Below are 26,020 nucleotides of genomic sequence, written 5' to 3' on the forward strand. Positions count from 1 at the left end.
TGATGTATATTTTTACGTGCCGCGGTATATAAAAATCACTAAATAAATAAATAAATTATGATGCACTTCAAAGGAGTTAGATCCCTTTACCTGCCCCACAACGAAGTTTTTAGACTACCTCTGGCACCTCTCGGAGTCAGGTCTACAAACTTTCTCCATTAGAGTACATGTCAGTGTGGTGGCCGCCTTCCATAAGGCTACAGGGGATGTCTCTATTTCGACACAACCCTTAGTGGTGCGCTTTATGAAGGGCTTGCTTCACCTCAAGCCCCCTCTCCGTCCCCAGCCCCTGCTTGGGACCTTAATGTAGTTCTAGCGCGACTCATAAAACCTCCGTTTGAGCCTCAGCATTCCTGCGAGTTACGGTATCGCATGTGGAAGGTGTTCTTCCTTCTTGCTTTGACCTCTGCTCACAGAATCAGTGAGCTGCAGGCACTGGTTACTTAACCCCCTTACACAAAATTTCTTCATGATCGGGTGGTCCTTCGCACTCATTCTAAATTTCTGCAGAAAGTAGTCTCTGAGTTCCATTTAAATCAATCTATAGTTTTGCCTATTTTCTTTCCAAAACCCCACTCACATCTAGTTAAGCGGGCTCTGCATTCCTTGGACTGCAAGCGTGCGCTAGCCTTTTATTTGGAACGCACTGCAGGCCATAGGAAGTCCATCCAGCTATTTGTCTCCTTTGATAAAATCAAACTGGGAATCCCGGTGGGAAAGCAGACTCTGTGCTCTTGGCTGGCAGACTGTATTTCCTTCTGCTACCAACAAGCAGGCCTTCCGCTACAGGGATGCGTTAAAGTGCACTCTATTAGAGCAATGGCAACGTCGGTAGCACACCTTTGGTGTGTACCTCTTGCTGACATCTGCAGGGCTGCTACTTGGAGTTCTTTCCATACTTTTGCAGCCCATTATTGCCTGGACAAAGCTGGCACACAAGATTCTTTGGCCAGTCTGTTCTGCGCAGTTTGTTCTCAGCTTAATACCCAACTTCCTTCCAACAGCCCGCTGGGAATTTCAGGCTGCCCATTATCCAAATTCACCCCTGTTGTGCCTGTTGCATGTCTTTGGGTGCTTTTGGTATATTGCTCGGGCATCCTTACCTCGCTATTCACCCATATGTGAGGACTACCATCCTGCTTATCCTGTGAGAAAGCAGAGTTGCTTACCTATAACAGGTGTTCTCACAGGACAGCAGGATGTTAGTCCTCATGAAACCTGCCTGCCACCCTGCGGAGTTGGGTCGCTTGCAATTTGTTGTTTTATTTTTCGTACGTACTTTTTACTATATATGAGACTGAAGGGGGACCCCTGCTGGATGCAGGGTTAGTGCCATGTTGGGCATGCTTAGTGGTGCCAGTCAAAGTTCTAGAAACTTTGACAAAAGTGTTCCGTGATTGGGCTCCATCCTGATGATGTCACCCATATGTGAGGACTAACATCCTGCTGTCCTGTGAGAACACCTGTTACAGGTAAGCAACTCTGCTTTCTTGGGAGTCCAGAAGGGATGCTTCTTGTCCAGTCACGAACACATGCAGTTCTTTCACATGCTTTTTATTTCTCTTAAAACAGCAGTACCAAAAACAGATAGCGTTTAGTTGTCAATTAATGTATTCTCCTTATGCTTTCATTTTCTTTCATTCCTCAGGGCTATTCATATTTAAAGCTTTTGAAAGATCTTCCATCCTAGTCACTTCCACCATTATGATTCTCAGTTAAGTGGGAATCTGCTGTGCCAACAGTTAGTGGACCCAGGCAAGGAGACCAGAAAAGAAAGTGTGGAGGGGTTGATATAAATGTAACCATACAATAATGTGTTTTAAAAGGTATAATAAAATAAAATAATGAAGTTTTAGAACACACTAAACCCTAACCAAGCAGAGAGCTATAGGAATACAGGTAGACAAGGATTTCTGCATAAGCAATATAGGCAACTTTCTTGGAGCCCGATTCTGAAGGTACTGTGCCCTCATCTGCAATATTCAGCTAGTGCTTGAATCTGCAGCAGTGGAAGAAAAAAAGCACAGGGCCTGTGAGCTGGTGTGTGGTCACAGGCTCTTCAGCAGCCTGCTCCTGGCACTGGTTTCCTTGGTAACGGGAAATCTGCATGGAAGGGGGGGGGGGGGCAGGCCCCCAGGGCTTGTGAACAAGCACTGTCTCTTAGATCCGATGCTAACCTTTTTCCTCTGTTGCTTTTGGCTGAAGGAGAAGGGAGAAATAGGATGAATGCATGGGGAAGGGAAGGATTTGAGCAAGGGCATATTTTAGGGGACAGCCCCTACCCCTGTTCTGTGATCTTCACCCTGCCAACAGTGCCTGTGGGCGCTGATATTTTAAATCCAGCCCTGCACAGAGGGACAGCCAAGAAACAGACAAGCTGACATTTAGAAGATTTTAACTGGTGATGCTAATGCTGAGCTGCCTTTAATGACCACCTTTCTCAGAATTCAGACAGGTTAATCCACGACCAGTAGATTATGCACTTCTGCCATCAAATGGACACGGAGCAAAGCTGACAGTATATATACCCCTGCTCTGACAGCCCGCCTGTATTCTTCGTCTCCAGCAAATGGTGGATGTGCATTTCCCTACTGGGAATTACTTGTTTAAAAAAAAAGAAGAAGGAGAAAGAGAAGGATTAATCAGACACCGCTTCTCTTGAGGTGATATCTGGTGATTCCTCCCTCAGTTCCCAGCATGGACTTAGCAGCCAGGAGAGAATCAGCTGAGAGGCTAGCACTGAGCATGGTGATGAAGCATTAGCCCTCTCTCCCTGCTGCCGGAGACAGACTCTGTACTCGGCCGAGACGGGCTGAGCTCAGGTACAGAGTTAAAAAAAAAAAAAAAAAAGAGTAAGAAGTGGGAGATTTTGTACTCTCCCTCCTACTTTGCTCCCTCGTACTCCTATTCCCATTCCTGCCTACCTCCACCTCCCACCAAAGAAGACGTGCAGTTGGCGGATGGATGAGCAGTGGTGGAGAAATGGCTACCTATTCATGACTACTGGCTTCTCCAGGTCTTTGTCTGGAGTGCCTGAGGATCCATGCTTATTTTTCCTCTTTGTCTTCATTTGGTTGCAACCAACCAGCATCACTGCTCATGGCTTACAGCTTTGTTCACCTGTCCATCTATGACGTCAATGGTACAGATGGATAGACATGAAAAGTTTTTTAAATTATCAAATATGCTAAAATTAATTTCCCGTTGATAGCAGGGCTGAATTAGCCATGCTGTCATGGGATCTGTCAGTCAGGCCCGGGAGGCGGAGCTTGTCAAAGCAGAGATTAGATGTTAGCTCTCTGCAGCTGCGCGTGTGTTCCCGTGCAGGAAAGTAACGGATTCTCCTCAGTCTGTTTTTTCCATGAGCGGGATTGCACGCGGAGCTGTTTTTCTCCTCAACGGTTTTTTTTTTTTTCTAAAAATGTCTAAAAAATCGGGGTTTAAACCCTGCACTTGCGGCAAGGTAATGTCGGTCACGGATGGCCATGGCCGATGTTACCGATGTCTTGGGCCAGATCACGATCTCCAACCCTGTCAGTTCTGTGCTCGAATGTCACCGAGAGCACAGAAACAACGGGCATATCGAATAAAAGAACTGTTTAGTCCATCGCAGCCATCGGAGGCTCATTTGTCACCTGGCCTTTCGAAAACAATGCCTCCGACACAGAAACGGGCATCTTCGTGGGATCCCCACTCCTCCATGCTGGGAGGTAAGGACTCGCCACGAAGGCATAGGCCATCAGATTCGAATGAACAGACAGTGCCAGAACTACCAGCACGGGAAGCAAACGCGCCTAAAAATCTGATGCCTAAAACTTGTGCGCCCAAGATGCCTTCTGCGCCTAACTCACCATCGGTGCACACGTCTGCGCCTAAGACCATATTGCGCCGAAGATATCTGCGCATATGGCGCCGAAGATATGTACGCGCACAGCGCCATCTGGGCGCACGGCGCCGATGTGCGCACGGTGCCGGTGACATCTACGCGTATGGCGCCAAAAAGATATGCACACAAATTGACTTCTGCGCACAGGTCAAACTGCGCGCATACCGCCGGAAACATCGGTGCATACGGTGCAGAAGACATCAATCTTTAATATACAAAAAGATGACACAATACTGACGCCTATACAACATATGGTCTCACAGGAAACACCTCAAAAAGCTGGAGACAAATACAAACAACCATCTCATTCAATAAAACAGGGCTTAAAACGATGACATGAGTCCTCAGAAGTGTCTCGTTCAACCTCTCCAGCTGTAACATCAAACCACTCGAGTTCCTCTTACTCTTCGAGCTTGGCAACAAAACATAGAAAACGATCACCATCGTCACAGAAGGACCATTCAGGATCCTCATCACACCATCATCATTAACATTCACTCGCCTTCTTAGCTTTCCTTTGGTGCGAGTGATGTGTAAGATGGGAAGTAAGCCATCACGTACACAAACTGCAAGACCCTTATCTCATAGAGAGATAATACAGGTCACTTCCTCTGATAATTCTATTATCTCAGAGGATTCTATGGGAACAATAGACAACAAGATGGGGAGAGAATACAATGTGCCAAGTACTTTACCTCAAGTACCTATGATGCATCCTAACACAGCTGACTTACTAAAGCCATCTGTTCATTCAACAATGCCTCCTCACACAAAAGAGGCATGTCTACAATTATCACAATCATTGGCAGGATTTTATGAAACTCTTCAATCATCCTTTAAGATGCCTAATGATCAATCTATGAGTTCCCCAGAACATAATAATCATACCTCTAGGGAACAGTCGGCGGAGCCTCCGGCATCCCCAATAACAAAACGACCAGTTTCTCCAATTCGAAACGAAAATACACCTATCGATTCCCCATCTCCACAGACCTCCCCATCATCATCTACGGGGTTTCCATCAGACCCACAGGAACAACCGCAGGAACCGTATTCCCCTCCAGAGGACCTCGTGTACCCCAAAGTTTTGGAGAAATTGGGTACTATATTACATCTAGAGGTCCAAAAGGAGACAGACCCTAGATCAGAGACCCTTGGTCTCCTAAAGATTTTTGATACTCCAGGAGAACCAACATCTCTACCACCACAAGAAATTTGCATACAGTCTTAAAGAAATCGTGGGAAACACCTTACTCTCTGTCAGCGGTCTCCAGGAAAATGGATATAAAATTTCATATGTGGAAAACATTGCCTTACGCTATGCCACAATTACCTCATGCTTCAATTGTGGTAGAGTCTGCAATGCAAAGATTCAAGAAAATAAAGTCGCACGCGTCATATCCACCAGGCAAGGATAACAGATATTTAGATGAGTTTGGCAGGAAAATGTACCACAGCTCCATCTTGAATGCCCACATTATGCACCATCAATTTTACATGGTACAATACCTATATGAATGCATACAAGCCAAAAAAGCTTTGCTTTCCTCGATGGCAGATCAGATACCACAGCCTCTTCACGATATGGAAGAGTGTTCTCGCCACCTTCTGCGGTCGATATATGAGGGATTCGAAACATCTTCCAGGGCATCTGCAACAGCCATTGCAGCCCGTAGAGTGGCATGGTTACGTTCCTGTACGATATGGGAAGACTTGCACGAGAAACTGGCGAACCTCCCGTGTAAGGGAGATAACCTGTTCGGAGAGCGTTTTCAGGACACAGTGGGCAAATTGAAAGAGGAAGCTCTAGCAGTGCAATCCTTAACATCACCACCTCACTACTTGACCACACGTCGTTATGTCTGATCCACTCGTCGACAATCATATGCCCGTAGACCTTACAGATCTTATCAGTCCTTTCATATATAGCTGTACCCATCTTACCAGCGTTCTACGCCGCAACAGCATATCCCAAACCAACGTAGGGGCAAAGCACGTAACCAAAGACAGCAGACTCAACAACTGGCTGCTGCAGTAAAATCAACGCCATCTTTTTAATAACCCAGCCACCACCACAACACCAAGTACCACCTGGCAGAATCCATTCTTGCCTGGCAGCCTGGGAAAGAATAACATCCGATCAATGGGTTTTAGAGATAGTACGACATGGGTACCAACTCCAATTTACCACAAAACCCATGCCACCTCACCTTTCCACTCTAAAGATTCAAAGCTTTCAACCACAACTGGGGGAGGAAATTGCTTTGCTTCGCAAGCAACAGGCCATTCAACGGATTTTCCCGAAAACCCAACAGGAGGGGTTTTATTCCCCATACTTCCTCAATCCCAAAAAGTCAGGTGGCCTTCGTCCCATACTAGACCTGCGAGAATTGAACAAATTCCTAACCAAAGAGAAATTCAAGATGGTATCGTTGAAATCAATCCTACCTCTGATTCAACCCAACGACTGGATGTGTTCTATCCATCTAAAAGATGCTTACACACACATTCCAATCCATCCATCCTCTTGGCGATACCTGTGCTTCCGCTACAAGCATCACCACTACCAGTACAAAGTCCTGCCCTTTGGACTATTGGCTGCACCCAGGGTTTTCACCAAATGCATGGTTGTGGTGGTGGCGCATCTCAGACAACAAGTATAATCATATTTCCATATCTGGATGATTGGCTGATAATCACCTTGACTCCGGAAGTCTTGATCGACCAACTCCGTCGAGTGATACAGTGCCTACAGGAGTTGGGACTAGTGATCAATTTCCAAAAATCACATCTACAGCCAACACAAACATTACAGTTTATAGGAGCATGCCTGGACCCCACTCGCAACCGGGCATACCTCCCAATCGAGAGAATAACACAAATGCGTCATCTTCTTCAGGTATTGAACCATACTCGGACACCTTTGGCGAGACAAGTTCTAATAGTCCTCAGCCACATGGCAGTGGCTATTTTCACGGTTCCCAACACTAGGCTACACATGAGACGCCTGCAATGGGGACTAAAATGTCAATGGAAACAACACTCACAACTGTTGACACAAAAGTTATCATTGATCACCGAGATGAGAAAGGACATAACATGGTGGCTTCTAGACTCAACCCTGTCCAAGGGAGCATTGTTCAGTTCCCCGCCTCACAACGCAGTATTAACTACAGATGCGTCTCGTAAGGGATGGGGTGCACATCTCGAGATTTACGAAATGCAAGGGTTATGGACAATCTTGGAGCAAAACCTACAGATAAATTTATTAGAACTCAGAGTGATTCGGAATGCACTACAAGTGTTTCAAGACCACCTGAAAGGTCGCAGGGTCATAATCTACACGGACAATCAAGTCGTGATGTTTTACATCAACAAACAAGGAGGGTCCGGTTCATGGGCCCTTTGCAAGGAGACCTTGTCAATCTTCGAACATGCTCACCGAAACTGCATACATCTCCAAGCAACTTACCTACCAGGAGTTGCAAACACAAGAGCGGACAGGCTAAGCCGCATCTTTCACCCTCACGAATGGGCACTCAATTCAGAAATCGCCCAAGACATCTTCATGCGCTGGGGAATGCCTGCGATAGATCTCTTTGCAACGGAAATCAACGCTCAAGTTCCCGAATTCTGCTCGATAAGACCAAGCCTATTCAGGATCGTTCAGGACGCCTTCCTCATTCCGTGGATGACAGGCCTCCTGTATGCCTTTCCTCCCATACCACTCATAACAAGGACAATTCAAAAGTGCATAACGGACAGAGCTCAACTGATACTCATAGCCCCGGCTTGGCCGAGGCAACCGTAGTACAGTTTCCTTCTCCGACTGTCCATCATGGACCCAATTCGATTACCAAATCGTCCAGATCTTCTCTGCCAAGATCACGGGACGCTCCTACATCCACTACACTCATCTCTGCATTTGACAGCATGGAGATTGAGAGGCTCCTTCTAACAGAACAGGGAGTTTCCACTTCGGCACAGTTCATCTTGTTAGAATCCAGGAAACTCTCATCCAGGAAAAATTATAGCTATAAATGGAAACGCTATTCTACCTGGTGCATTTCCAAAGGCGTACCACCATTGGACTGCTCACCTGAGATACTTATGGATTATCTTCATACACTATACGCAGCTGGTCTCGCAACATCATCTATTAGAGTTCATCTCAGTGCCATAGGCGCCTATCATAGACCAGTTAACAATATTCCTATATCCAATCACCCATTACTCTCTTGTTTCATTAAGGGGTTAACTCACCTTTGTCCTTTGATCTCTAAGGCTCCAGTTCCGTGGAACCTCAACATCGTTCTGGAACAGCTCATGCTTTCCCCGTTTGAACCCATGGGCTTGGCACACATTAAATACATCACATGGAAGGTGGTATTCTTGATTGCAGTAACATCAGCACGACAAGTCAGTGAATTACAAGCCTTGGTCCATTACTCTCCATATTTACAGTTTTATCACCAAAAGGTGGTTCTCCGAACTCACCCATCCTTCCTACCAAAGTAGTTTCTCAATTTCATCTCAATCAATCCATAGAACTACCCATCTTTTTCCCTAAACCTCATGCAAATGATAGGGAAAAATTACTGCATACACTGGATTGCAAAAGAGCCTTAGCATACTACAAAGAGAGAACACACTTGGACTCTTGTGTTTCTCAACTCTTTGTCTCTTTCGACCCGAAAGCACCTGGACTACCAGTAGCTAAACGCACCATCTCCAGCTGGATAGCACAATGCATCACGTTCTGTTACAACAAGCAGAAACTACAGCTACATTCTCTTCCTAACGCTCACCAAGTCAGAGCAGTGGCAGCTTCCTTGGCACATCTTAAGAATGTACAGCCCATAGACATTTGTAAGGCAGCTACATGGTCATCGATCCATACCTTCACATCTCACTACTGCCTTGATCAACAAGCAGCCACTGATGCGAAGATAGGGCCGCAATTCTGCAATTTCTATCCTCTTCTTCACGGTGACTGCCACACTGTTAATGATCACTTACAAACATATATATATATCATAAACAACGTGATCGGGAGCTTGGGACTCCCATGACAGAATGGCTAATTCAGCCCTGCTATCAACGGGAAAAAGCAAGTTTGCTTACCATAAACGGTGTTTCCGTAGATAGCAAGATGAATTAGCCATGCTGACCCACTTACCTCCCTGGCAGTCACCGTTTCTTCGACTACACTACAGCTTAATCACAGACTGAGGAGAATCCATTACTTTCCTGCGCAGGAACACATGCGCAGCCGCAGAGAGCTAAAATCTAATCTCTGCTTTGACAAGCTCCGCCTCCCGGGCCTGATTGACATCCCATGACAGCATGGCTAATTCATCCTATCTACGGAAACACCGTTTCCGGTAAGCAAACTTGCTTTTTTTCTACCTTTCTTTTCTCTCAATATTTTATTTTATTCTTTTTTGCTTTTTGCTCATTCTTTTTTCCATATTGGTTCTTGTCTCATTTCTTCATAACTTTCTATTCCTTTTTTTACTTTCTTGTCTCCTCTCTTCTTATACCTTCTTTCTCTAATGGTTTCTTTTCTCTTTCCTGCCTTCACCCCTTTACTATTCTTTTCATTGTTCCCTTAAACCCCATTTTCCCCCTTGTATCCTGTTTGATCTCTCTTGTGGGTTTTTCCCTTCCTCCAGTCTCATATTCTTTTTCCTAGTTCTGCTCCCTGCCTTTCTCTCTTATGCAGCTTCACCACTCAACTTCTCATTCCTCCCACTTTCTTCTTCACTAGTAATCTCTCACTCATCCATCCCTTTTCTCCTGCCAACCTCTTCCTCATTCCCCCCTTCACTGTTACCCATCCTCCTCCTGTGTAACCCATCTAAGGGGCCCTCCCTTTCACCCTTTCTTCTCTCTGTCCCCCTTCCTATGTTGTCACTCTTTTCCTTTCCCCATCTTCTAGAATCCCATGGATGAGTCCTCTACCATTCTCTCCTTGTCACGCCAGGCTGATCCTTTCTGTCAGCCAGATGGGGGAGGTGAGTGGCACTTCATGCCATGCCTGTCTTCTCCTGCTGCCTGGGCCAGATGCTGACTTTAAATCATGTTGGACATGCACCTTCCTTTTTGGCCAGCTGGCTTCCTTCCCTTAACAGACAACATGGGGTTAACCACTCTTTCCGTTCTTCATAAGTCTGTATGATAACCTACACCAAGCAGCAGTTACTATTCTTAACAGAAGGCATGGAAGTAATCTGCATGCAGTGGCAGTTACTACCATCAGCAACTTGCTGGGCAGACTGGATGGGCCATTTGGCCTTTATCTGCCATCCTTACTATTGGGCCGATATAGTAAAAACGCGGGAGCGTGCGCACAGGCCACTCTCCTGTGCGCGCGATTCAGTATTTTAATTTATTTTAATTAGGGCTGGCGGTAAAAAGAGGCGCTGGGGACAGTAGCGCGTCCCTAGCGCCTCTTTTTTGACAGGAGCGGTGGCTGTCAGCGGGTTTGACAGCCGACGCTCAATTTTGCCGGCATCGGCTCTCGAGCCTGTTGACAGCCACGGGTTCAGAAACCGGACGCCTTTAAAATTGAGCATCTGGTTTTCGAGCCGCGGGCCTATTTCAAATTTTTTTACTTTTTTTTTAACTTTCGGGACCTCCGACTTAATATTGCCATGATACTGCTTTTCTGTGCACTTTCCTGGTGCCCGGAGAAATTAGCGTCTACCTTTGGGTAGGCGCTAATTTCTGAAAGTAAAATATGTCGCTTGGCTGCACATTTTACTTTCTGTATCGCGCGGGAATACCTAATAGGGCCATCAACATGCATTTGCATGTTGCGGGCGCTATTAGGTTCCGGGGGGGGGGGGGGTTTGGATGTGCGTCCAATCGCGGGGTAACAGTGCGCTCCACTGGAGCGCACTGCACTGTATCTGCCCATATGTTATTATTTCATGGAGATTGCCAAATTCTTTGGGAAGGGCCAGATTATAGCTCTTGCCATGGCCTCAGTATCATGGGAAATTAGGGACTGTGGCAAAAATGTAACTGAAGGATGATGATAGAAGGGAGGGTAGCAAATAGTGCCAGGTAATGGTGGTGGGGAAAAGGGAACATGGAGGGAGAATATTTATTTATTTATTTATTTAGCATTTTATATTCCACAAATCCAATAAATTCAACGTGGATTAAATATCACATTCATAATATGAAATATTAAAAGTTAAAAAAAAAATAAAAACAAAACAAAGTACCTTAATATAAAAACATACAACAATTTTATATTGCACAAATACATCCTTAACTGCTACCCCATGTCAATGATTTTCTTCCATGAATTGCACTTGTTGCATCACCTTTTTCATCCACTATCAGCCATTCCATTCTAAGTGTAATAACTGATGCTTGACTTATTGCAGTTTTCATATTTGCTCTTTGTCCTACAGAATTTAGCAAATGCTGTCCTGTGATTTTGGGCAGAGCAAGGAATGTCATACTCATTTTTTGTTGCTTCTCCACAGGGTTTACCCAGTCCCTCCCATCTCCTTGAAGTCCATAATACAAATTTGGGTTGTCTGATAACAGGCTACAGAAATCTATTTTAACTAGTAATTAGCTGCTCGCTAATAGCAAAATTAATTACTTTGCCACTGTAGTAGTAAAATTCTTCTGAAAGCACTAGTCATTAGTAGGATGTTTTGTATTACAATTAGCTTCCAGTTCTCTGTGGTGCTCCTGTATTTCTTGGTGTGGATATTGTCTTATGCCAGCATTATTCTTCTAGATACTATGAATCAGAAGAAACCAAAGAGGCCACGAAAGATGAGGAGGGATGAGCGGCAGCCAGAAGTAGATTTCGACAGCACTGTCATAGATGAGTCGGCATTGTCCAAGAAGGAATTGCTGGGTTTGCAGCAAGCTGAAGATCGCCTAAGGCGAGATTGTATTTACCGGCTCAAAAGGGTTTGTGCTACAGTCTGAGCTCGTTTGCAGTCTGCATGCTGAAAATATAATCTGCACTCCCAGGTTTATTTTGCTAATGAAGCTGTCTGAATTCCTGATAGTTTGTTGCTGGTATTTCATCTTCTTATGGAAGACTTCTTGTTTGAAGGGTAGGGGCTCTGTAACATACTCTAATTGTGTTTTTATTATTAAGATCTGAGTTCTAATTATGATGATCTGAGCTAAGGTTTGATAAAATTGATATCATTTAGTTAGAGAGGGATAAAAGTATGTTAAGATTTGTAATTGCTGGTTTGGGAGTGCTTTAAGTGATATCAGGGCCTGCAATTTGTGGACAAATTTAATGGCAACACCTTAAACAGAAGCCTGGTCTGCCTCATCATTCACAGTACAAAAGAGTCCTCATCCTGCAACATACAGTTCAACTCCCAAGTTTTGTATTCACAGATAGATTTAAAAGATTGACCTGCAAAAGCTCAAATTTGATTTGCTTGTAGGTTTCACACAATTTTGCATTTATTGTTTTTGCAACTAATGTAGTGACTACAGTACTTTTTTTTTTTTTGGCCTGAATTGTTTGTAAAAGAAAAATTCCCCCAAAAAACATTCAGAACAGATAGCCTAATGAAAGGCATTGTTAGAACAACAACACTCAGATTTTCCTTCACACTGCACTCTAATACCCCTGGCTGCACCATTTCATAAATGGAAGGACTTGTCATGATGTTCCACAGTGCCTGGTGTACATTAGTTCATTTTGGATGCTGCTTATTGTTTTAGCCATCTGTTTTCTAAAACTCAGCACAGCTTTGTCTTATTTCTACCTTATTCCTGAATGTATTTCTACATTTTAGCGACCTCGGAACTACCCTACAGCCACTTACAGTTGTAAGCTGTGTGATGTTTTGGTTGAGTCTGTCACATCTGCTCATAAGCATATCAAGGAGAAGAGACACAAAAAGATCCTAAAGGTGAGTGAACTGTAATTGATTAAAAAAAAAAAAAAAAGCATAAAAGAGAGAGAATACTTGTGTTGAGTTATTTTATTTTGTAATATTTATTTGGTTGTATTGTGTGTCACGTGCTGAGAATAGGGACAAAACATTCATGAAATAAGTTTAATATACACTTATAATCAAAGTAATACTTGGGTATTATAGCTTTAGAGTGATGGAAGAGAATAAAATGGTAGCAGTCCCTGCCCCCAGGGACTTACAATGCAGTCTTCTTCCTTCTTTATATTTCCTTTTTCTGTTAAGGAAACCTTCAAAGGCTTTTCCCAGAGATGAGGCAGAAGTAAAGCAATGGGTTGCCTCACCTTGCCCTCCACTGGGGGTTCTGGATGTTGGTTTTGTTTTTTTTAATGTATTTTTTATTGATTACAGTATTAAACATCCAACCAGTAATAAAGTATAACATGAACATAAGACGTAACAGAGCATAGCATGCAGATTTGTCCGATTGTAATGTACAGCATCAATGAGATGAAATAAAGCTACGCAAGAGAACTTAATAAGTGTTTTTTGTATTATTATTTCCTCCTACTACCTCTACTTATCCCCCCCCTCCCCATCCCACCTAGGTACTCAACCCTCATGTGTAGGTATCATAATGTAACGTAATGGATCACAACATAGTGTAACATACCAACGTACCATAATATAATATAAAGCAACATAATGATAGGGAACAATTAAGGACACTAAGCAATTAACACGAAATAAGGATCTCTAACCAACGAACACTAAACAATAAGCACAAAGGGAATGAATTATCAGAATTATATGACATACGTCGGGTACGTACGGCAAATGTAAATAACAACCAGCAGGTTATGTATAGCAGATATCAACAATCAAGTAATGGGAGATAAGTGATAGGGATCAGGAGATGTCCCCTTCAACCCTGGCAGCAGTTGTAGTTGGAGCTCCTTTGACAACGTCAAAATATAGTCTCCCCAAATTTGGAGCAGATGGGAAGTCATTTTTGAAGCCATAGAAATAGCTGTTAAGTATTCCAGATGAAGGAGATTGTGAAACTTTTGCGTCCAAAGAGGCCAGAAATCTGGAGCTTTCTCAATCCATAAGGTGAGGATTGAGGATTTCGCTATCAGTGCTGCTTTATCTACAAATAATTGTTGGTATTGAGAGCACCAGTCCATCTGCCTATCGTAAATCCCCAGCAGCCATACTTCTGGGTCCAGAGGGATCCGCTGGTGCCATAAACCTGTTAGCCTGTCCTGTATTTTCTTCCAGAATTCCTGCACATAAGGACAGAACCATATACTGTGTAAGAAATCTGGCATTGGATTGGAACACCTTGTGCAGTTGCAGGTAGGCACCAAGCCCATATAAAAGGCTTGCTGTTGCGCATAATAGGCTTGGTGTAAGAGTTTATATTGTTTATCCCTTAGATTTACATCTTCCACCATCCGCGGTATCTTCTCAAAACAAGAGGAGAGATCCTCGCTAGTATTAGAGGTGGATAATATGGCGTTCCAGGATTTAAGCAGAACCATTATGCACTGATTAGATCGTAAGTCTAATAAAGCCTTATAGTATTCAGCACATTGATTACGTTTGCCGTTGGGACCCAGGAACATTTTGTGTAAGGGAAGAAACTTTGGAAGGGCTGGATTCGCCTGTAGTAATTCCTGGATAAAATGTCTCAATTGTAGAAATCCATAATCATTGTTGGATAGGGAGTATCAGGTTTTTAATTCTTGGAAACTCAGCAAGTGACCCGAACCATCTCATGAACTGAAAAATGGTGGTTGTCAGTCCTTTCGTCTGCCATGTTGAGAAGAGAGATTGACTTTGGCCAGGGCTGAAGAGAGAGCATCCTGTAATTTGCAGACATGCCGAGCTGTCTGCAGGAATACACATTTGCTTACATAAAAACTTCCATGCGCTCCGCATAGGGGAAATCACTTTACTGTGCAGAAGGTGTTTGGGTAATAACTCTGCTTTCATGTGCAAAATGGAGCTCAGTAACCCATGTTCAATATAGTATTCCAGAGGTGTAAAATATTTAGACCAAAAAGCCAGTCCCTAATATGCCTAAGCAAACACGCACGGTTATATAAAGCCAAGTCTGGACAGTTGAGACCACCTTGTTGTTTGGTTTGCATTATCCTTTCAAGGGGGATACGTGAACGTCTACCTCCCCAAAGAAATTTGCGGATTGCCTTATTAATGTCTAAGAGATCCCCGTGTGTAAATCCATCTGGAAATCTCCATCATTTTTAACAATTGAACTTTCCCGGAAAGGGACAGAGGGAGATTTCGCCACATTTCAAGATGTTTAAGTAGCTTTTGCGTCAGTGGCCCCACATTAAGAGTATATAAGCTCTTTGGGTTGGCTGAGATACGCACCCCCAGGTATTTTAGATCAGTGGAGACCCATTTTAAGGGGAAGGTACCCGGCCATTGACTACTAAGTTTCCCAGTAATATCCAAAGCCTCAGATTTCTCCTGGTTCACCTTTAAGCCAGCAAATCTTCCAAATTCTGCCTGAATTTTGAGCACCTCAGGTAGGGAAGAGATCGGGTCACTTAGGAAAATGAGCATGTCATCAGCAAAGGCGGCTACCGTGAAGGGGGTATGAGTCCCCTGAAATCCTTTTATGTTCTCTGTGCTACCCAATTTTCATAATAATGGGTCCAAGGACAGGATATACAGGATCGGAGAGAGAGGGCAGCCTTGCCGCACTCCTCTTTGAATGTTTATAGCTTCCGATATAGAATCATTTACTACTAGGTATGATTCTGGGGATTGATATAATAGTTTTATCCATTCCAATATGGCACCTTTGATTCCAAACCTTTGCAAGACAGAAAACATGTAGTCCCAGGCCACTCTGTCAAAGGCTTTTTCGGAGTCAAAGCCTATCGCTATTGAAAGTGAATCTGTGGCTCTGGTAACTTCAGTGGCAGAAATGAGTTTAATAACATTTGCCCCTGGGTTACGGTGCTTAACAAACCCAGTTTGATGTGGAGAGATGAGAGCTGGGAGTACAGTACTTAATCGCTGGGCAAATATGCGGGCATAAATTTTTAAATCGCAGTTTAATAGCGATATGGGTCTGTACGAAGCCGCTTGTAGGGGGTCTTTCCCTGGTTTGGGGAGTACCGTTAAAAGGCCTTATTGAAGTCAGATGGAAAACTCCCTTGCTCTCCTGCCGCCCTGTAGAAGTGACAAAGGGGTCCTGCTATCCTATCTCCCAAAATTTTATAAAAGTCTGAAGTGAACCCATCAGGTCCTGGGGCGTTATGTGCCTTGCTACTCTTTATGACCTGAAGCACTTCCATTTCCAATATGGGCTTACTTAAGCAGGTTAATTGGGATGCGGTCAATTAGGGAAGCGGTAACTGACTAAAAAAATTGGTTTCATCCTGAAGGGATCCCAATCTGTCCTCAGTATAGAGGTCAGCATAGAACTTCTGGAGTATCTTACAGATCTTGGAAGTTTTAGTCATTAACTGCCCATTTTTTGCTCTGAGGCTACTGATAACATTTTTTCTCCACTTAGTAGCGACTAGGCGTGCTAACAGCTTCCCTGCTTTATTGCCATAAAGGTGAAAACAGTGTTCTGAGTGTTTTAACTCTTTCTGGGCTCTAATATGAAGAAGGGAATTTAGGTAACTTAAATACACCCAATATGCTTCTCTATTGATTTGTGAGGGGGTTTGCGCCAGGGCCCTTTTTTTACTGCATAACTCCTGTTCCAGATTTAAAATGGAGCTTAACAGTTGTTTATGCTTCTTAATTGTGTATGCTATTATATCCCCTCTAAGAACTGCTTTACCTGTAGCCCAAAACAGGATGGTTTGCTCAAGGTGCTGTTTATTATTCTGTACAAAGTCCTCCCATCGTTGAACAAGGTAACAGTGGAAGGTTTTATCATCACCTAAGTGCCCAGGGAATCTCCAGATCTTTGATGGTTGATCATCTCGGGACAGCCGAATTTCAACCCACACTGGGGCATGATCAGCCACTACAATGGAACCTATCTCTGCCCCTTCGATTTTTGGAAACAGAGTTGTATCTACTAGAACATAGTCGATCCTGGACAATGTATCATGCGCTCGAGACACATGAGTATAATCACAGGCATCCAGGTTCAAAACCCTCCATACATCCAATAAGTCCAATTTTTGACAGGTAAGTTGTACTACAGACTCCTTTGGCATCTTAAAATTGGTGGGGATGGCAGACTTATCCAGCAAAGCATCTGAGACACAGTTAAAGTCTCCTGCTAGTAGTAGGCACCCTTGTTTATGTTCTAAGAGGATGTTGATTAAGTTGGGAAAAAACTTTTTTCTATATTATTTGGAGCATAGATATTACAAATAGTCATAGGTTGCCCCTCCAGACTCCCAATGATTATAATATATCTACCATCCGGATCGACTATTTCCTTGGAGACCAAGAATGGCGTATTTTTATTTATTAGAATCGCTACCCCTTTTTTTCGTCCTACTGCTGAGGCGAAGTGACACGTTGTTACCCATTCTCTACACAATTTTTTACTTTCTAAATGATTTAAATGGTTTTCCTGAAGACATGCCACATTAGTTTTGAGGCGGGCTAAATGCTGAAATATCTTTTTTTTTTTTTGATGGGACTACCCAGTCCATTCTCATTCCAGGATACAATTTTATAATTCATCCCATTCATGTCATATCTAATAAACCTTTAGTAAACCGTTGTAGATAGACACGAAAAAGAGGAGACCCCCAGCCTCACCTTCTCCCCATACATTTCTCAAAAATCCTTGCATTCAACTTCTGTTCCCATGCTCACTCATACGTATCCTTATTTCCCATATTCATTTCCTTGTCAATAATGCTGTGAAGAATTATTGAGTACCTTGACCCCCCTGATCCCCTTATCCCTCCCTCACCTCCTCTCTATAGTAGCCTCCCAGGCTATTAGGCCTGTCTGGAGATCAAGTACTGATGTGTTTGGGTAATAGGGCCCCCTCCTAGCACCTACCCATGTTCATCTGTATGAAAGAAAGCTTTTAACAGTGTATAAGCAATACATCACTTGTTTAACTCAGCTTGCAGCGACTTTGTGGAATCCGGTGAGTCATACTGTGTTCATTTCCCATCTTTGAAAACGCGAAGTTTTATTTATTTATTTTATTTAAATTCTTTTACTATACCGATACTCAAGACGAGGTCTTATCGTACCGGTTTACAATAGAACAGGGGGAAACCAATTAACAACTATGTAGAAGGTGAAGTTACATTAAACAGGGAGCAAAAACATGGGAGATGGAAGACAGGAAAGATTTTAAACAATAACTGGAGAGTGATAAAATAATCAACGAAAAAACAATAGAGTAGCGAGACATAAACAGATTGTTGAGCTCGGCTGGAGATTTATCCTAGGCGATTATTAACTTAATATATCCTGTGGAAGGGGGAGACATGGGGAGGTAAGCAGGGGGGGGTGGTGAGGAGTTAGGGAAGAGGTCGGAGGGTGAGAGTCGATGTTGGTTGATAGAGGTTCCTTCAACGGCAAGCTTGTGTGAACAGCCAGGTTTTCAGTTTCTTTCTGAAGGAGAGATGGCATTGTTCCTGGCGTATATCTGGGGGAAGCGAATTCCAATGGAGCGGACCCGCTGTCGAAAGTGCTCGCTTATGAATAGAGTTATGGACCAAGGATTTGTTAGGGGGGGCCTTGAGCGAACCTTTGTAGGCGGATCTGATCGGCTTTGCGGAAGTATGTAGTTCGAGAGGGATGGCGAGTTGGAGTGTGGATTGCTGGTAGACGGATTTGTGGATGATGGTGAGAGCCTTGAAGAGTATTCTATATTGGATGGGTAGCCAGTGCAGGATTTTTAGGATTGGTGTGATGTGGTCCTTACAAGGTGTGTTTGTAAGGATCCTGGCCGCTGCGTTTTGCAGCATCTGTAGAGATTTAGTAGAAGAGGCGGGGAGACAGAGTAGAAGAGCGTTGCAATAGTCGATCTTTGAAAACAGTATGGCTTGAAGCACTGAACGGAAATCCTGGAGGTGTAAGAGCGGTCTTAACTGCTTCAGGACCTGTAGCTTAAAGAAGCATTCCTTGGTTGTAGTGTTAATGAACTTTTTGAAATTCATTCTAGAGTCAAGGGTGGCCCCAAGGTCTCTAACCTGGCTTGCTAGTGGAATAATTGCATTGTTGGCGAAGGGGTTGTTATCGCTAGGGGAGATAACCAGGAGTTCTGTTTTGGACGTATTAAGGACCAGGTTGAGACTCGAGAGAAGAAGGTTGATGGCGTGTAAGCAGCTGTTCCAAAAATTTAGAGTAGACAAGATGGGGTCCGAGATGGGGATTATGATTTGCACATCGTCAAATCGTCAACAACAGTGTATAAGCAATACATCACTTGTTTAACTCAGCTTGCAGCGACTTTGTGGAATCCGGTGAGTCATACTGTGTTTATTTCCCATCTTTGAAAACGCGAAGTTTTGCTGGAATTGTAGCGTGAAACGGATTTGCCTGTAAATGAGAAGGCTACATACTGATGAAAAGGCCCTTCTTTGAGCTGTAACTCTTGCAGAATAATCGGGCGCCATGCAGATTCTGTGGCCTTGAAACTGCAGGTTAGTTGCTTTCCTCGCTGCTTGCAGAATTCAGTGCTTATGATGGAAATTAAGAATTTTTAAGATAACGATTCATGGTCGTCCTTCTCCACTACCGGCAGTTAATCTTGCCACCAACTGGTGCGCCCTCTCAATTTCAAACGTGGGCTTAATCTCAGATAGGCCCAGGGCTTCAGGTATCCAGTCCCGTAAGGTTGAGCGCAAATTTTGATCGTCAAGCGCTTCCGGAATGCCCATCAATTGAATGCTTGATCTTCTCGATCTATTTTCGAGATCATCTGTCTTGTACCGTTGCTCTGCCAGTGCTTTTTCCAAATTGCAGACTCTGATTGCATCGTGGTTAACTGCTCCGAAAGCCTGGTGAATTTACTTTCCAGCGCCGCCACAGTCGCTTCCTGCAGCTCCTGGTGGGGTGTATCGGCAGATACACCCCACCATGCAGGAGCTTCCACTTGTTTTGCTTGTAGCCACCGCCATCTTGATTTCTGGGCCGCGAGGTTTTGCTTTGTTGCATCTGGCAGTTTTCGGTGGCATTCCCGACGGTGATTTCTGCATATAGATTGTAATCGACATATGCAGCGAATTCCTGGGGGTGTTGTGCTCCAGAAACGCCTTTGCAATGCGGATGGTGAAGGATTAGGGGCCTTATCCCCGGAGCTCAACCAGCAGACACCCGGTTGCACTCACCACATCACGTGATCTCGGTTCTGGATGTTAATGAATGGGCTTACAATATCTGTAAACCCCAGGGCATGAAACTTCTGGTTGCCAGCCTTGCCACTGGCAATTGAAAATGCCAGGCTGGCAAGTGACTTGTCAACAGGTTATAGAAGCTGCCAGGAAGCTCTTCCTTCAGAAGCTATTACTCCTGCCTCCTCTTGCAGCCTATTGGTTATCAGCTAAATGATCATAAGTAGGAACCTACCAGAGGAAACAGGAACAGCAGCTTGTAAGAATTGCGCTTCCTGACATCCTCCCACAGTTTGTGTATGTTGCAGCACTGCCACTACATCTAATTATAATTTTTTATTTATATGCTACCTTTCGTGACACTTCAAAGCAAATTCAGGTAATGCAGGAGAAAAAATCAGTGGGAAAAGTAATTTTTCCACAGATTTTTTTTGTTATAACGTTGATTTCTAGGAAAAATAAATAAATAACTAAAAACCAAAAGTTCCTAAAGATAGATCATACAGCTGCAAGGTCCCTGCTTCTAAGAGCTGGCAGGCGGTTATGTTTGAGCTGTTCATTGATTAGTAACAATTTTTGGAGCCCATGTAATTAGCTGATTTTTAAAACTATGCACTGAAATTCAGCACAGTTTCTTAATGCACAAGCTAATATTTTAAAATTCCCAGTGCAGTAAGCTAATGGTATGCTAATGCATCAGAAGTAAAAAAAAAAAAAAAATGCATACAAACCAGAAAATGTGTACAAAGAAAAGGCTTAGTGCATAAAAAAACATGATTTATGCGTATAATTTATGCACATAAATTTTTATGTGCAGAAAATATGGTTTATGTGGGCAAAGTATTTTACAAATAAAATACTGACTACAGATACCAACACAGGTACTCTTGCTTCTGCCCATTGACTAACATCAGTGCTGGAAACTTTATGCCACCTCAGACTAAAAGTAAGTTTTCCAGCATTAAGACAGCAAGAATTAAGCCAGTACACCTCTTTGCATTGAGGGATAAGAGCTAATGCCTTCATTTTCTTGGGAATTCCATGTAAGGTGCTATTATTGTTCATGGAGCCTGATTGCTATGTTAATATGAAATTGAACTGGGAAAAGAAGTGACCACTGAACATGCCTAGAATTCATGTTGCTTGTGGTCTTCAGGTGTTCTAAATTTTTGTGATCCGTGAAAACCTGAGGTTGCTGATGGACCCCTTCCAGAAGGTGACTTTCAGAGAAAAAAGTCTCTTCTCCAACTCTGGGCCAGAGGACCAACAGTCCATGGATCACATAGCTGAATTGTTGAAGACTTTCTTTACCTGTTTGGGGCCAATGACAGGGAGGGCACCCTTTAGCCTCTCCTGTCTAGGATGTTGGATTTGTTCTCTCGAGGTGGAGTCCCTCTCATTTCCACACTACGGGAACTCCCATCAGAAATACCAGCAGTGGAAACTAGCCCTTTCAGTTAGGCAGGTAATCTCTCTCTATGGAAGAGTATAGTCAGCATTCCAATGATGAAATGCTGATCCAATTAGGAACCAGGACAACAGAGATCTCTGCCTTGGACGCCGCCATCTTCATTGTGGTCATGGGTTAGTGTCCCTCTACCACTCGGTTTGAAGGAAGGGTCTATGGAGATCCCCCCTCAGACCCCTTACCTGACCTGCTTGAGTGTTTGTCCCTACCAGAAGATCTCTCGTACTCCAGATTCCTGTTCAAGCTGGATATGGCCTTCAGGGTCAATGTGTTCTGGTACAAGGATCCCTGCATCAAGGTGTTCAGCTACTTCATATCCTTGAAACCCCTCTCTGAACCATCAGCAATCCAAGTTCATCAAATCCTGTGAAATCTGCAAACAAGAATGTGGGATTATCCAGCTTCCTGCCCCCAAGTAAAGACATTGGACTTTAAATACAAAGTGCAACAGGTTCCTGGGTTTGGCATAGCCCAACTACTGCAGCAGTGTGTGGTAGTAGAGTCGGTGTTGAAATGGGCCAAAAGACCAGGATATTTTTTTAACATACCCCTGGATAAAGACCTTAATTTGTTGTATAGTTTTGAGAAGATAATCTTCCAGAACTCTGCTCAGTACCCGCACTGTGTCTCACCAACTCTATATGATGCAATACTTACACACTGCATAGACATTTGAAGTCCCTGGACAGGGAGAAGGAGGGCTTTTGGCAGGCTCTTCTGGCTATGCTTCCTCGAACTAAAGGATGCATACACCAATATCGAGATCTTCCTGGGTTTTCAGAAAATGCCTAGCTGTGGTGGTGGTGCACCTCCGCAGATTGGGGGTGCATGTTTTTCCATATATGGACAATTGGCTGGTCAGGAGCACATCTCAGGCAGGGGCCACCAGATCCATGTGCTTGATCATCTGGGTGTTAGAGTCCCTAGGGTTCATTCTCAACTACCCAAAGTCCCATCTCATGCTATCACTTCAACAGGACTTCATAGGAGCCCTGCTTGACATCACTCAGCCCAAGGCTTTCCTTCCTCGCAAGATGGCCGATACCTTGATGACTATCGCGGCAGAGATCCAACAGAGCCAGCAGGTATCAGCCCAGCACATGTTGAGGTTGTTGGGCCATATGTCCACAACCATCCATGTCACTCCCATGGCATGTTTACACATGCGCAGAGCCCAATGGACCCTAAGGTCGCAGCGGCATCAGGCCACTCAGAGCCTCCAGGACTGCATCCGAGTCGCCCCGTCCCTCTGGGACTTGTCCTGATGGCAGGTATTTTCAGATCTGGAACGGGGGATCTTGTTTCAAAGTCCCTCTACCCAAATTGTCCTAACCACGGATGCATCCATCCTGGGGTGGGGATCTCCATGTAGTTAGGCTTGGAACCCAGGGTCTCCACCCAGGAACGTTCTTGTCAAATCAACTTCCTGGAGCTTCAGACGATCAGCTATGTGCTGTGGGCTTTCAGAGATCGGCTGTCCAACAAAGTTGTCCTCATCCACACAGACAACCAAGTAGACATGTGGCATGTCAACAAGCAGGGAGTCACGGGATTGTACCTTCTGTGTCAGAAAGCGGTCCAAATTTGTTCGTGGGCCCTGTCTCACAGGATGGTGCCCAGGGCCATGTACATGGCCAGGATGGAGAACGTGGTAGCAGACAGGCTGAGTTGAGCCTTCAGACACCAACAAGTGATCCCTGGACCAGAGGGTGGCGAATAGGCAAGAAGACGCCGCGGCAGCTAGCTGTCCATCAGGCCCGGAGGGAGTCGCCACAGCTAGCTGCCGCGGCGTCTTCTTGCCGTCTTCCTCCAGCATCCCCGGAGCGGCTCGACGCTGCGGATCCACCATGTCCTGATGACGTAGGGCGTGCAATTTCCCATTGATGTACCAGCAAGGGTGCAAACCTTGGGGGTGTCCCCCAAGATGACGTCATCCGCTTTCAGGATAAAAGGTCTCAACATTCGCTAACTAATCGAGTTAGCAAGGATTCGTCCACGCTGCTCTGCCTCCTCAAACTCCTCAAACTTACCAGGGGTACCCGCTCCTCGGGGACCTCGCTCTCTTTTTCTATTTCAAATTGCTGATAGGAACCGGTACTTGCTCCTCGAGGGCCCATGTTCCTAGATACTCTGAAGATTCTCTACTGCCTAGAAACTATTGCAGTACAGACATTGTGAGTTACCAACGTTCTCTCAGAGCCTTCCCTGGAACCAGGTACTCGCTCCTCGAGGGCCTGACCCTTTCCAGCTACTGAGCTCCTTTAAAAGACCTTATGTGAGTGTTGTCATCTACTGCTGGCTATGAATGCTTCATACCGTGTCTACTCATGCTTTATAGTTTATCTGCAGCTCAGCAACCCTGGGATTGCTGTTCCAGTACCTGAGGGACTTCAGCCCTGCCGGGCATTGCAGCTCACTACTGCCATCTCTGGTGGTCCTACTACCCTGTCGAATAAAAGAACTATCTGTGTCTGTCTCCATACTCCAGCCTAGCCGGTGGTCCCTCTCAGGATTTCCTCCTGGGGGCGCAGTCATCTGCTATCGGTCCAAGGATCCACCTTTCTACATTACTTTACAGCTGAGTGCCTTCTCCCAGCACTCCGCTGATAACAGACTAACTCCTCTCTTCTCAGGGAACAGAAGCATACAGATTGTTTACTCCTTCCCTCTTGAGGAGTACATGACAACAGATTGCTACTCCTCTCTTTGCGGGGATCAGATTCATCAGACTGTTAACTCCGTCCCTCTGAGGAGTTGCTATACAACAGATTGCTATCTTCACAGTCATACCCATAACAGATTGCAACCTCTATCTGATTGCTCTGCCCACTCAGCATCAGATCATTCAAACTACTAACTCCTCTTTCTGAGGAGCTAGTTCTCAACAGATTGCTAACTGACTAACAGATTCCTAACAATAAGTAAGGACTTAGCCAGCTAAATGGTAATGGTGAATATCTGGCATATTTAGCATCTGCCACTTATCCAGATAAGTACTTAGCTGTATGGGAAATGGGCGTTTCTGGGAGGAGCAAAGTATCCAATTAACATAACAGCTCAATAGCAGGTCTAAAGTTAGCTGGATAAGATTTATCTAACTAGTAATTTTAATTGGGGTTATTCAGCAGCATAGCTATGCTACTGAATATCCCTTTGTAAGTTAGCTGGATAAATCTTATCTGGCTATCTTACTTAAACGTTTTCTTCTGAATATCTACCTAATAGTTAAAGCTATTGAAGTGATTTTTGGTGAGAGAAATGTAATATTATAAGTGAGACACATTCTGGTAAATGAGTTTCTGTCTGTAAAGCTGATGTAACTGCTAAACCGTTCTATATAGAAGAGGCATTCTGCTGTCACTGGTTTCTTACCTAGATGGAATTCATTTCCATTGACTTAATACAATGAAAAGAATGCTTAACACAGAGTTCTTTTATTGAGCTCGTATAAAAAGAAAATAGAATTTATTTTATATAATAACTTTGTCCAAAGATATGTACATATAGAAAGAAAAGTACAGCAATATTAGTGTTAAAGCTCTTTATTCTGGCATCTCCTGAACCACAGAATTTCAACCATAACATCTACAGATGCAGAATCCATTAATATTGCTCATTAATAATTGGAAGTCATTTCATTTGCCTCAGAAGAATGCGTGGTTAAGTTGACAATGGATTTGAATTTATGTCAGTAATGGAATTTTTTAAGTGTTATAATCTGTTTCTTTGCCAAGTAAAGCTAGTGCCAGTCAGAATGCATTGTGGTGCCTTGTCAAGGAAACATAAATCACTAGTGGAGGCTGATCCATCATTATAACTGACATAATTACATCCAGGACATGGAGAAAATACCATGGGCTAGTAAATAAATGCCGACCCAATAGGAGAAAGTTAAATATTCTTCAGGTTTAACGGCTTGGATTTATATCTGGACTAAAAAGAACCTTTGTCTTCTAGGAAAAGCAAGAGGAGGAACTGCTGACTACTCTACCTCTGCCCACACTGTCTTCCATCCAAGCTATTGGCATTGCCATTGACAAGGTTGTGCAGAAATTTGGTTTAAATCATGAAGATGTAGAGAAAAGACTCCAAATTGAAAGAGCCATGGAAAATCTAATACATCAGAAGTTACCAGGTATTAGCTACGTTGCATTTTGTTAGGCATCTTAAGTAAAGAACCACCTTAGTCTTGTATATTCCCATGTTTCCTCATCATACTTGAATAGTTCTTACCTGCAGTTAAAGGGGAGTTAATGGGCTCTGACCCCTGAGCTCCCTTAACCCAAGTCTGAATGTAGCTTGATGAGCACTCCCTTTGTAAACGTGAAGCCTCAAAATATTCTTGGGATTTGATGTGCAACACAGCCTCTACTCCTCTCCCATATCCTAACTGTAGGACAAATGTCATGGACGTGTTGAAGTAGTAAAAACTTTC

General features: G+C 43.9%; 1 protein-coding gene across 8 annotated transcripts in view; it reads left to right on the plus strand.

The window, feature by feature from the left end:
• The window catches only part of TUT7 (terminal uridylyl transferase 7), a 575,072-nt gene that overhangs the window by 111,392 nt on the left and 437,660 nt on the right, over positions 1-26,020 (plus strand). For all 8 annotated transcript variants that reach the window (XM_029617137.1, XM_029617096.1, XM_029617130.1 and 5 more), the window contains 3 exons: positions 11,652-11,830; positions 12,685-12,801; positions 25,543-25,720. In XM_029617137.1, coding sequence (XP_029472997.1) covers positions 11,657-11,830; positions 12,685-12,801; positions 25,543-25,720 — 469 coding nt within the window. In that variant the 5' untranslated portion in view covers positions 11,652-11,656. The remainder of the gene's footprint in view (positions 1-11,651; positions 11,831-12,684; positions 12,802-25,542; positions 25,721-26,020) is intronic.

The sequence above is a fragment of the Rhinatrema bivittatum genome, chromosome 1 (assembly GCF_901001135.1).
Source record: "Rhinatrema bivittatum chromosome 1, aRhiBiv1.1, whole genome shotgun sequence".
Lineage (NCBI taxonomy): Eukaryota > Metazoa > Chordata > Amphibia > Gymnophiona > Rhinatrematidae > Rhinatrema > Rhinatrema bivittatum.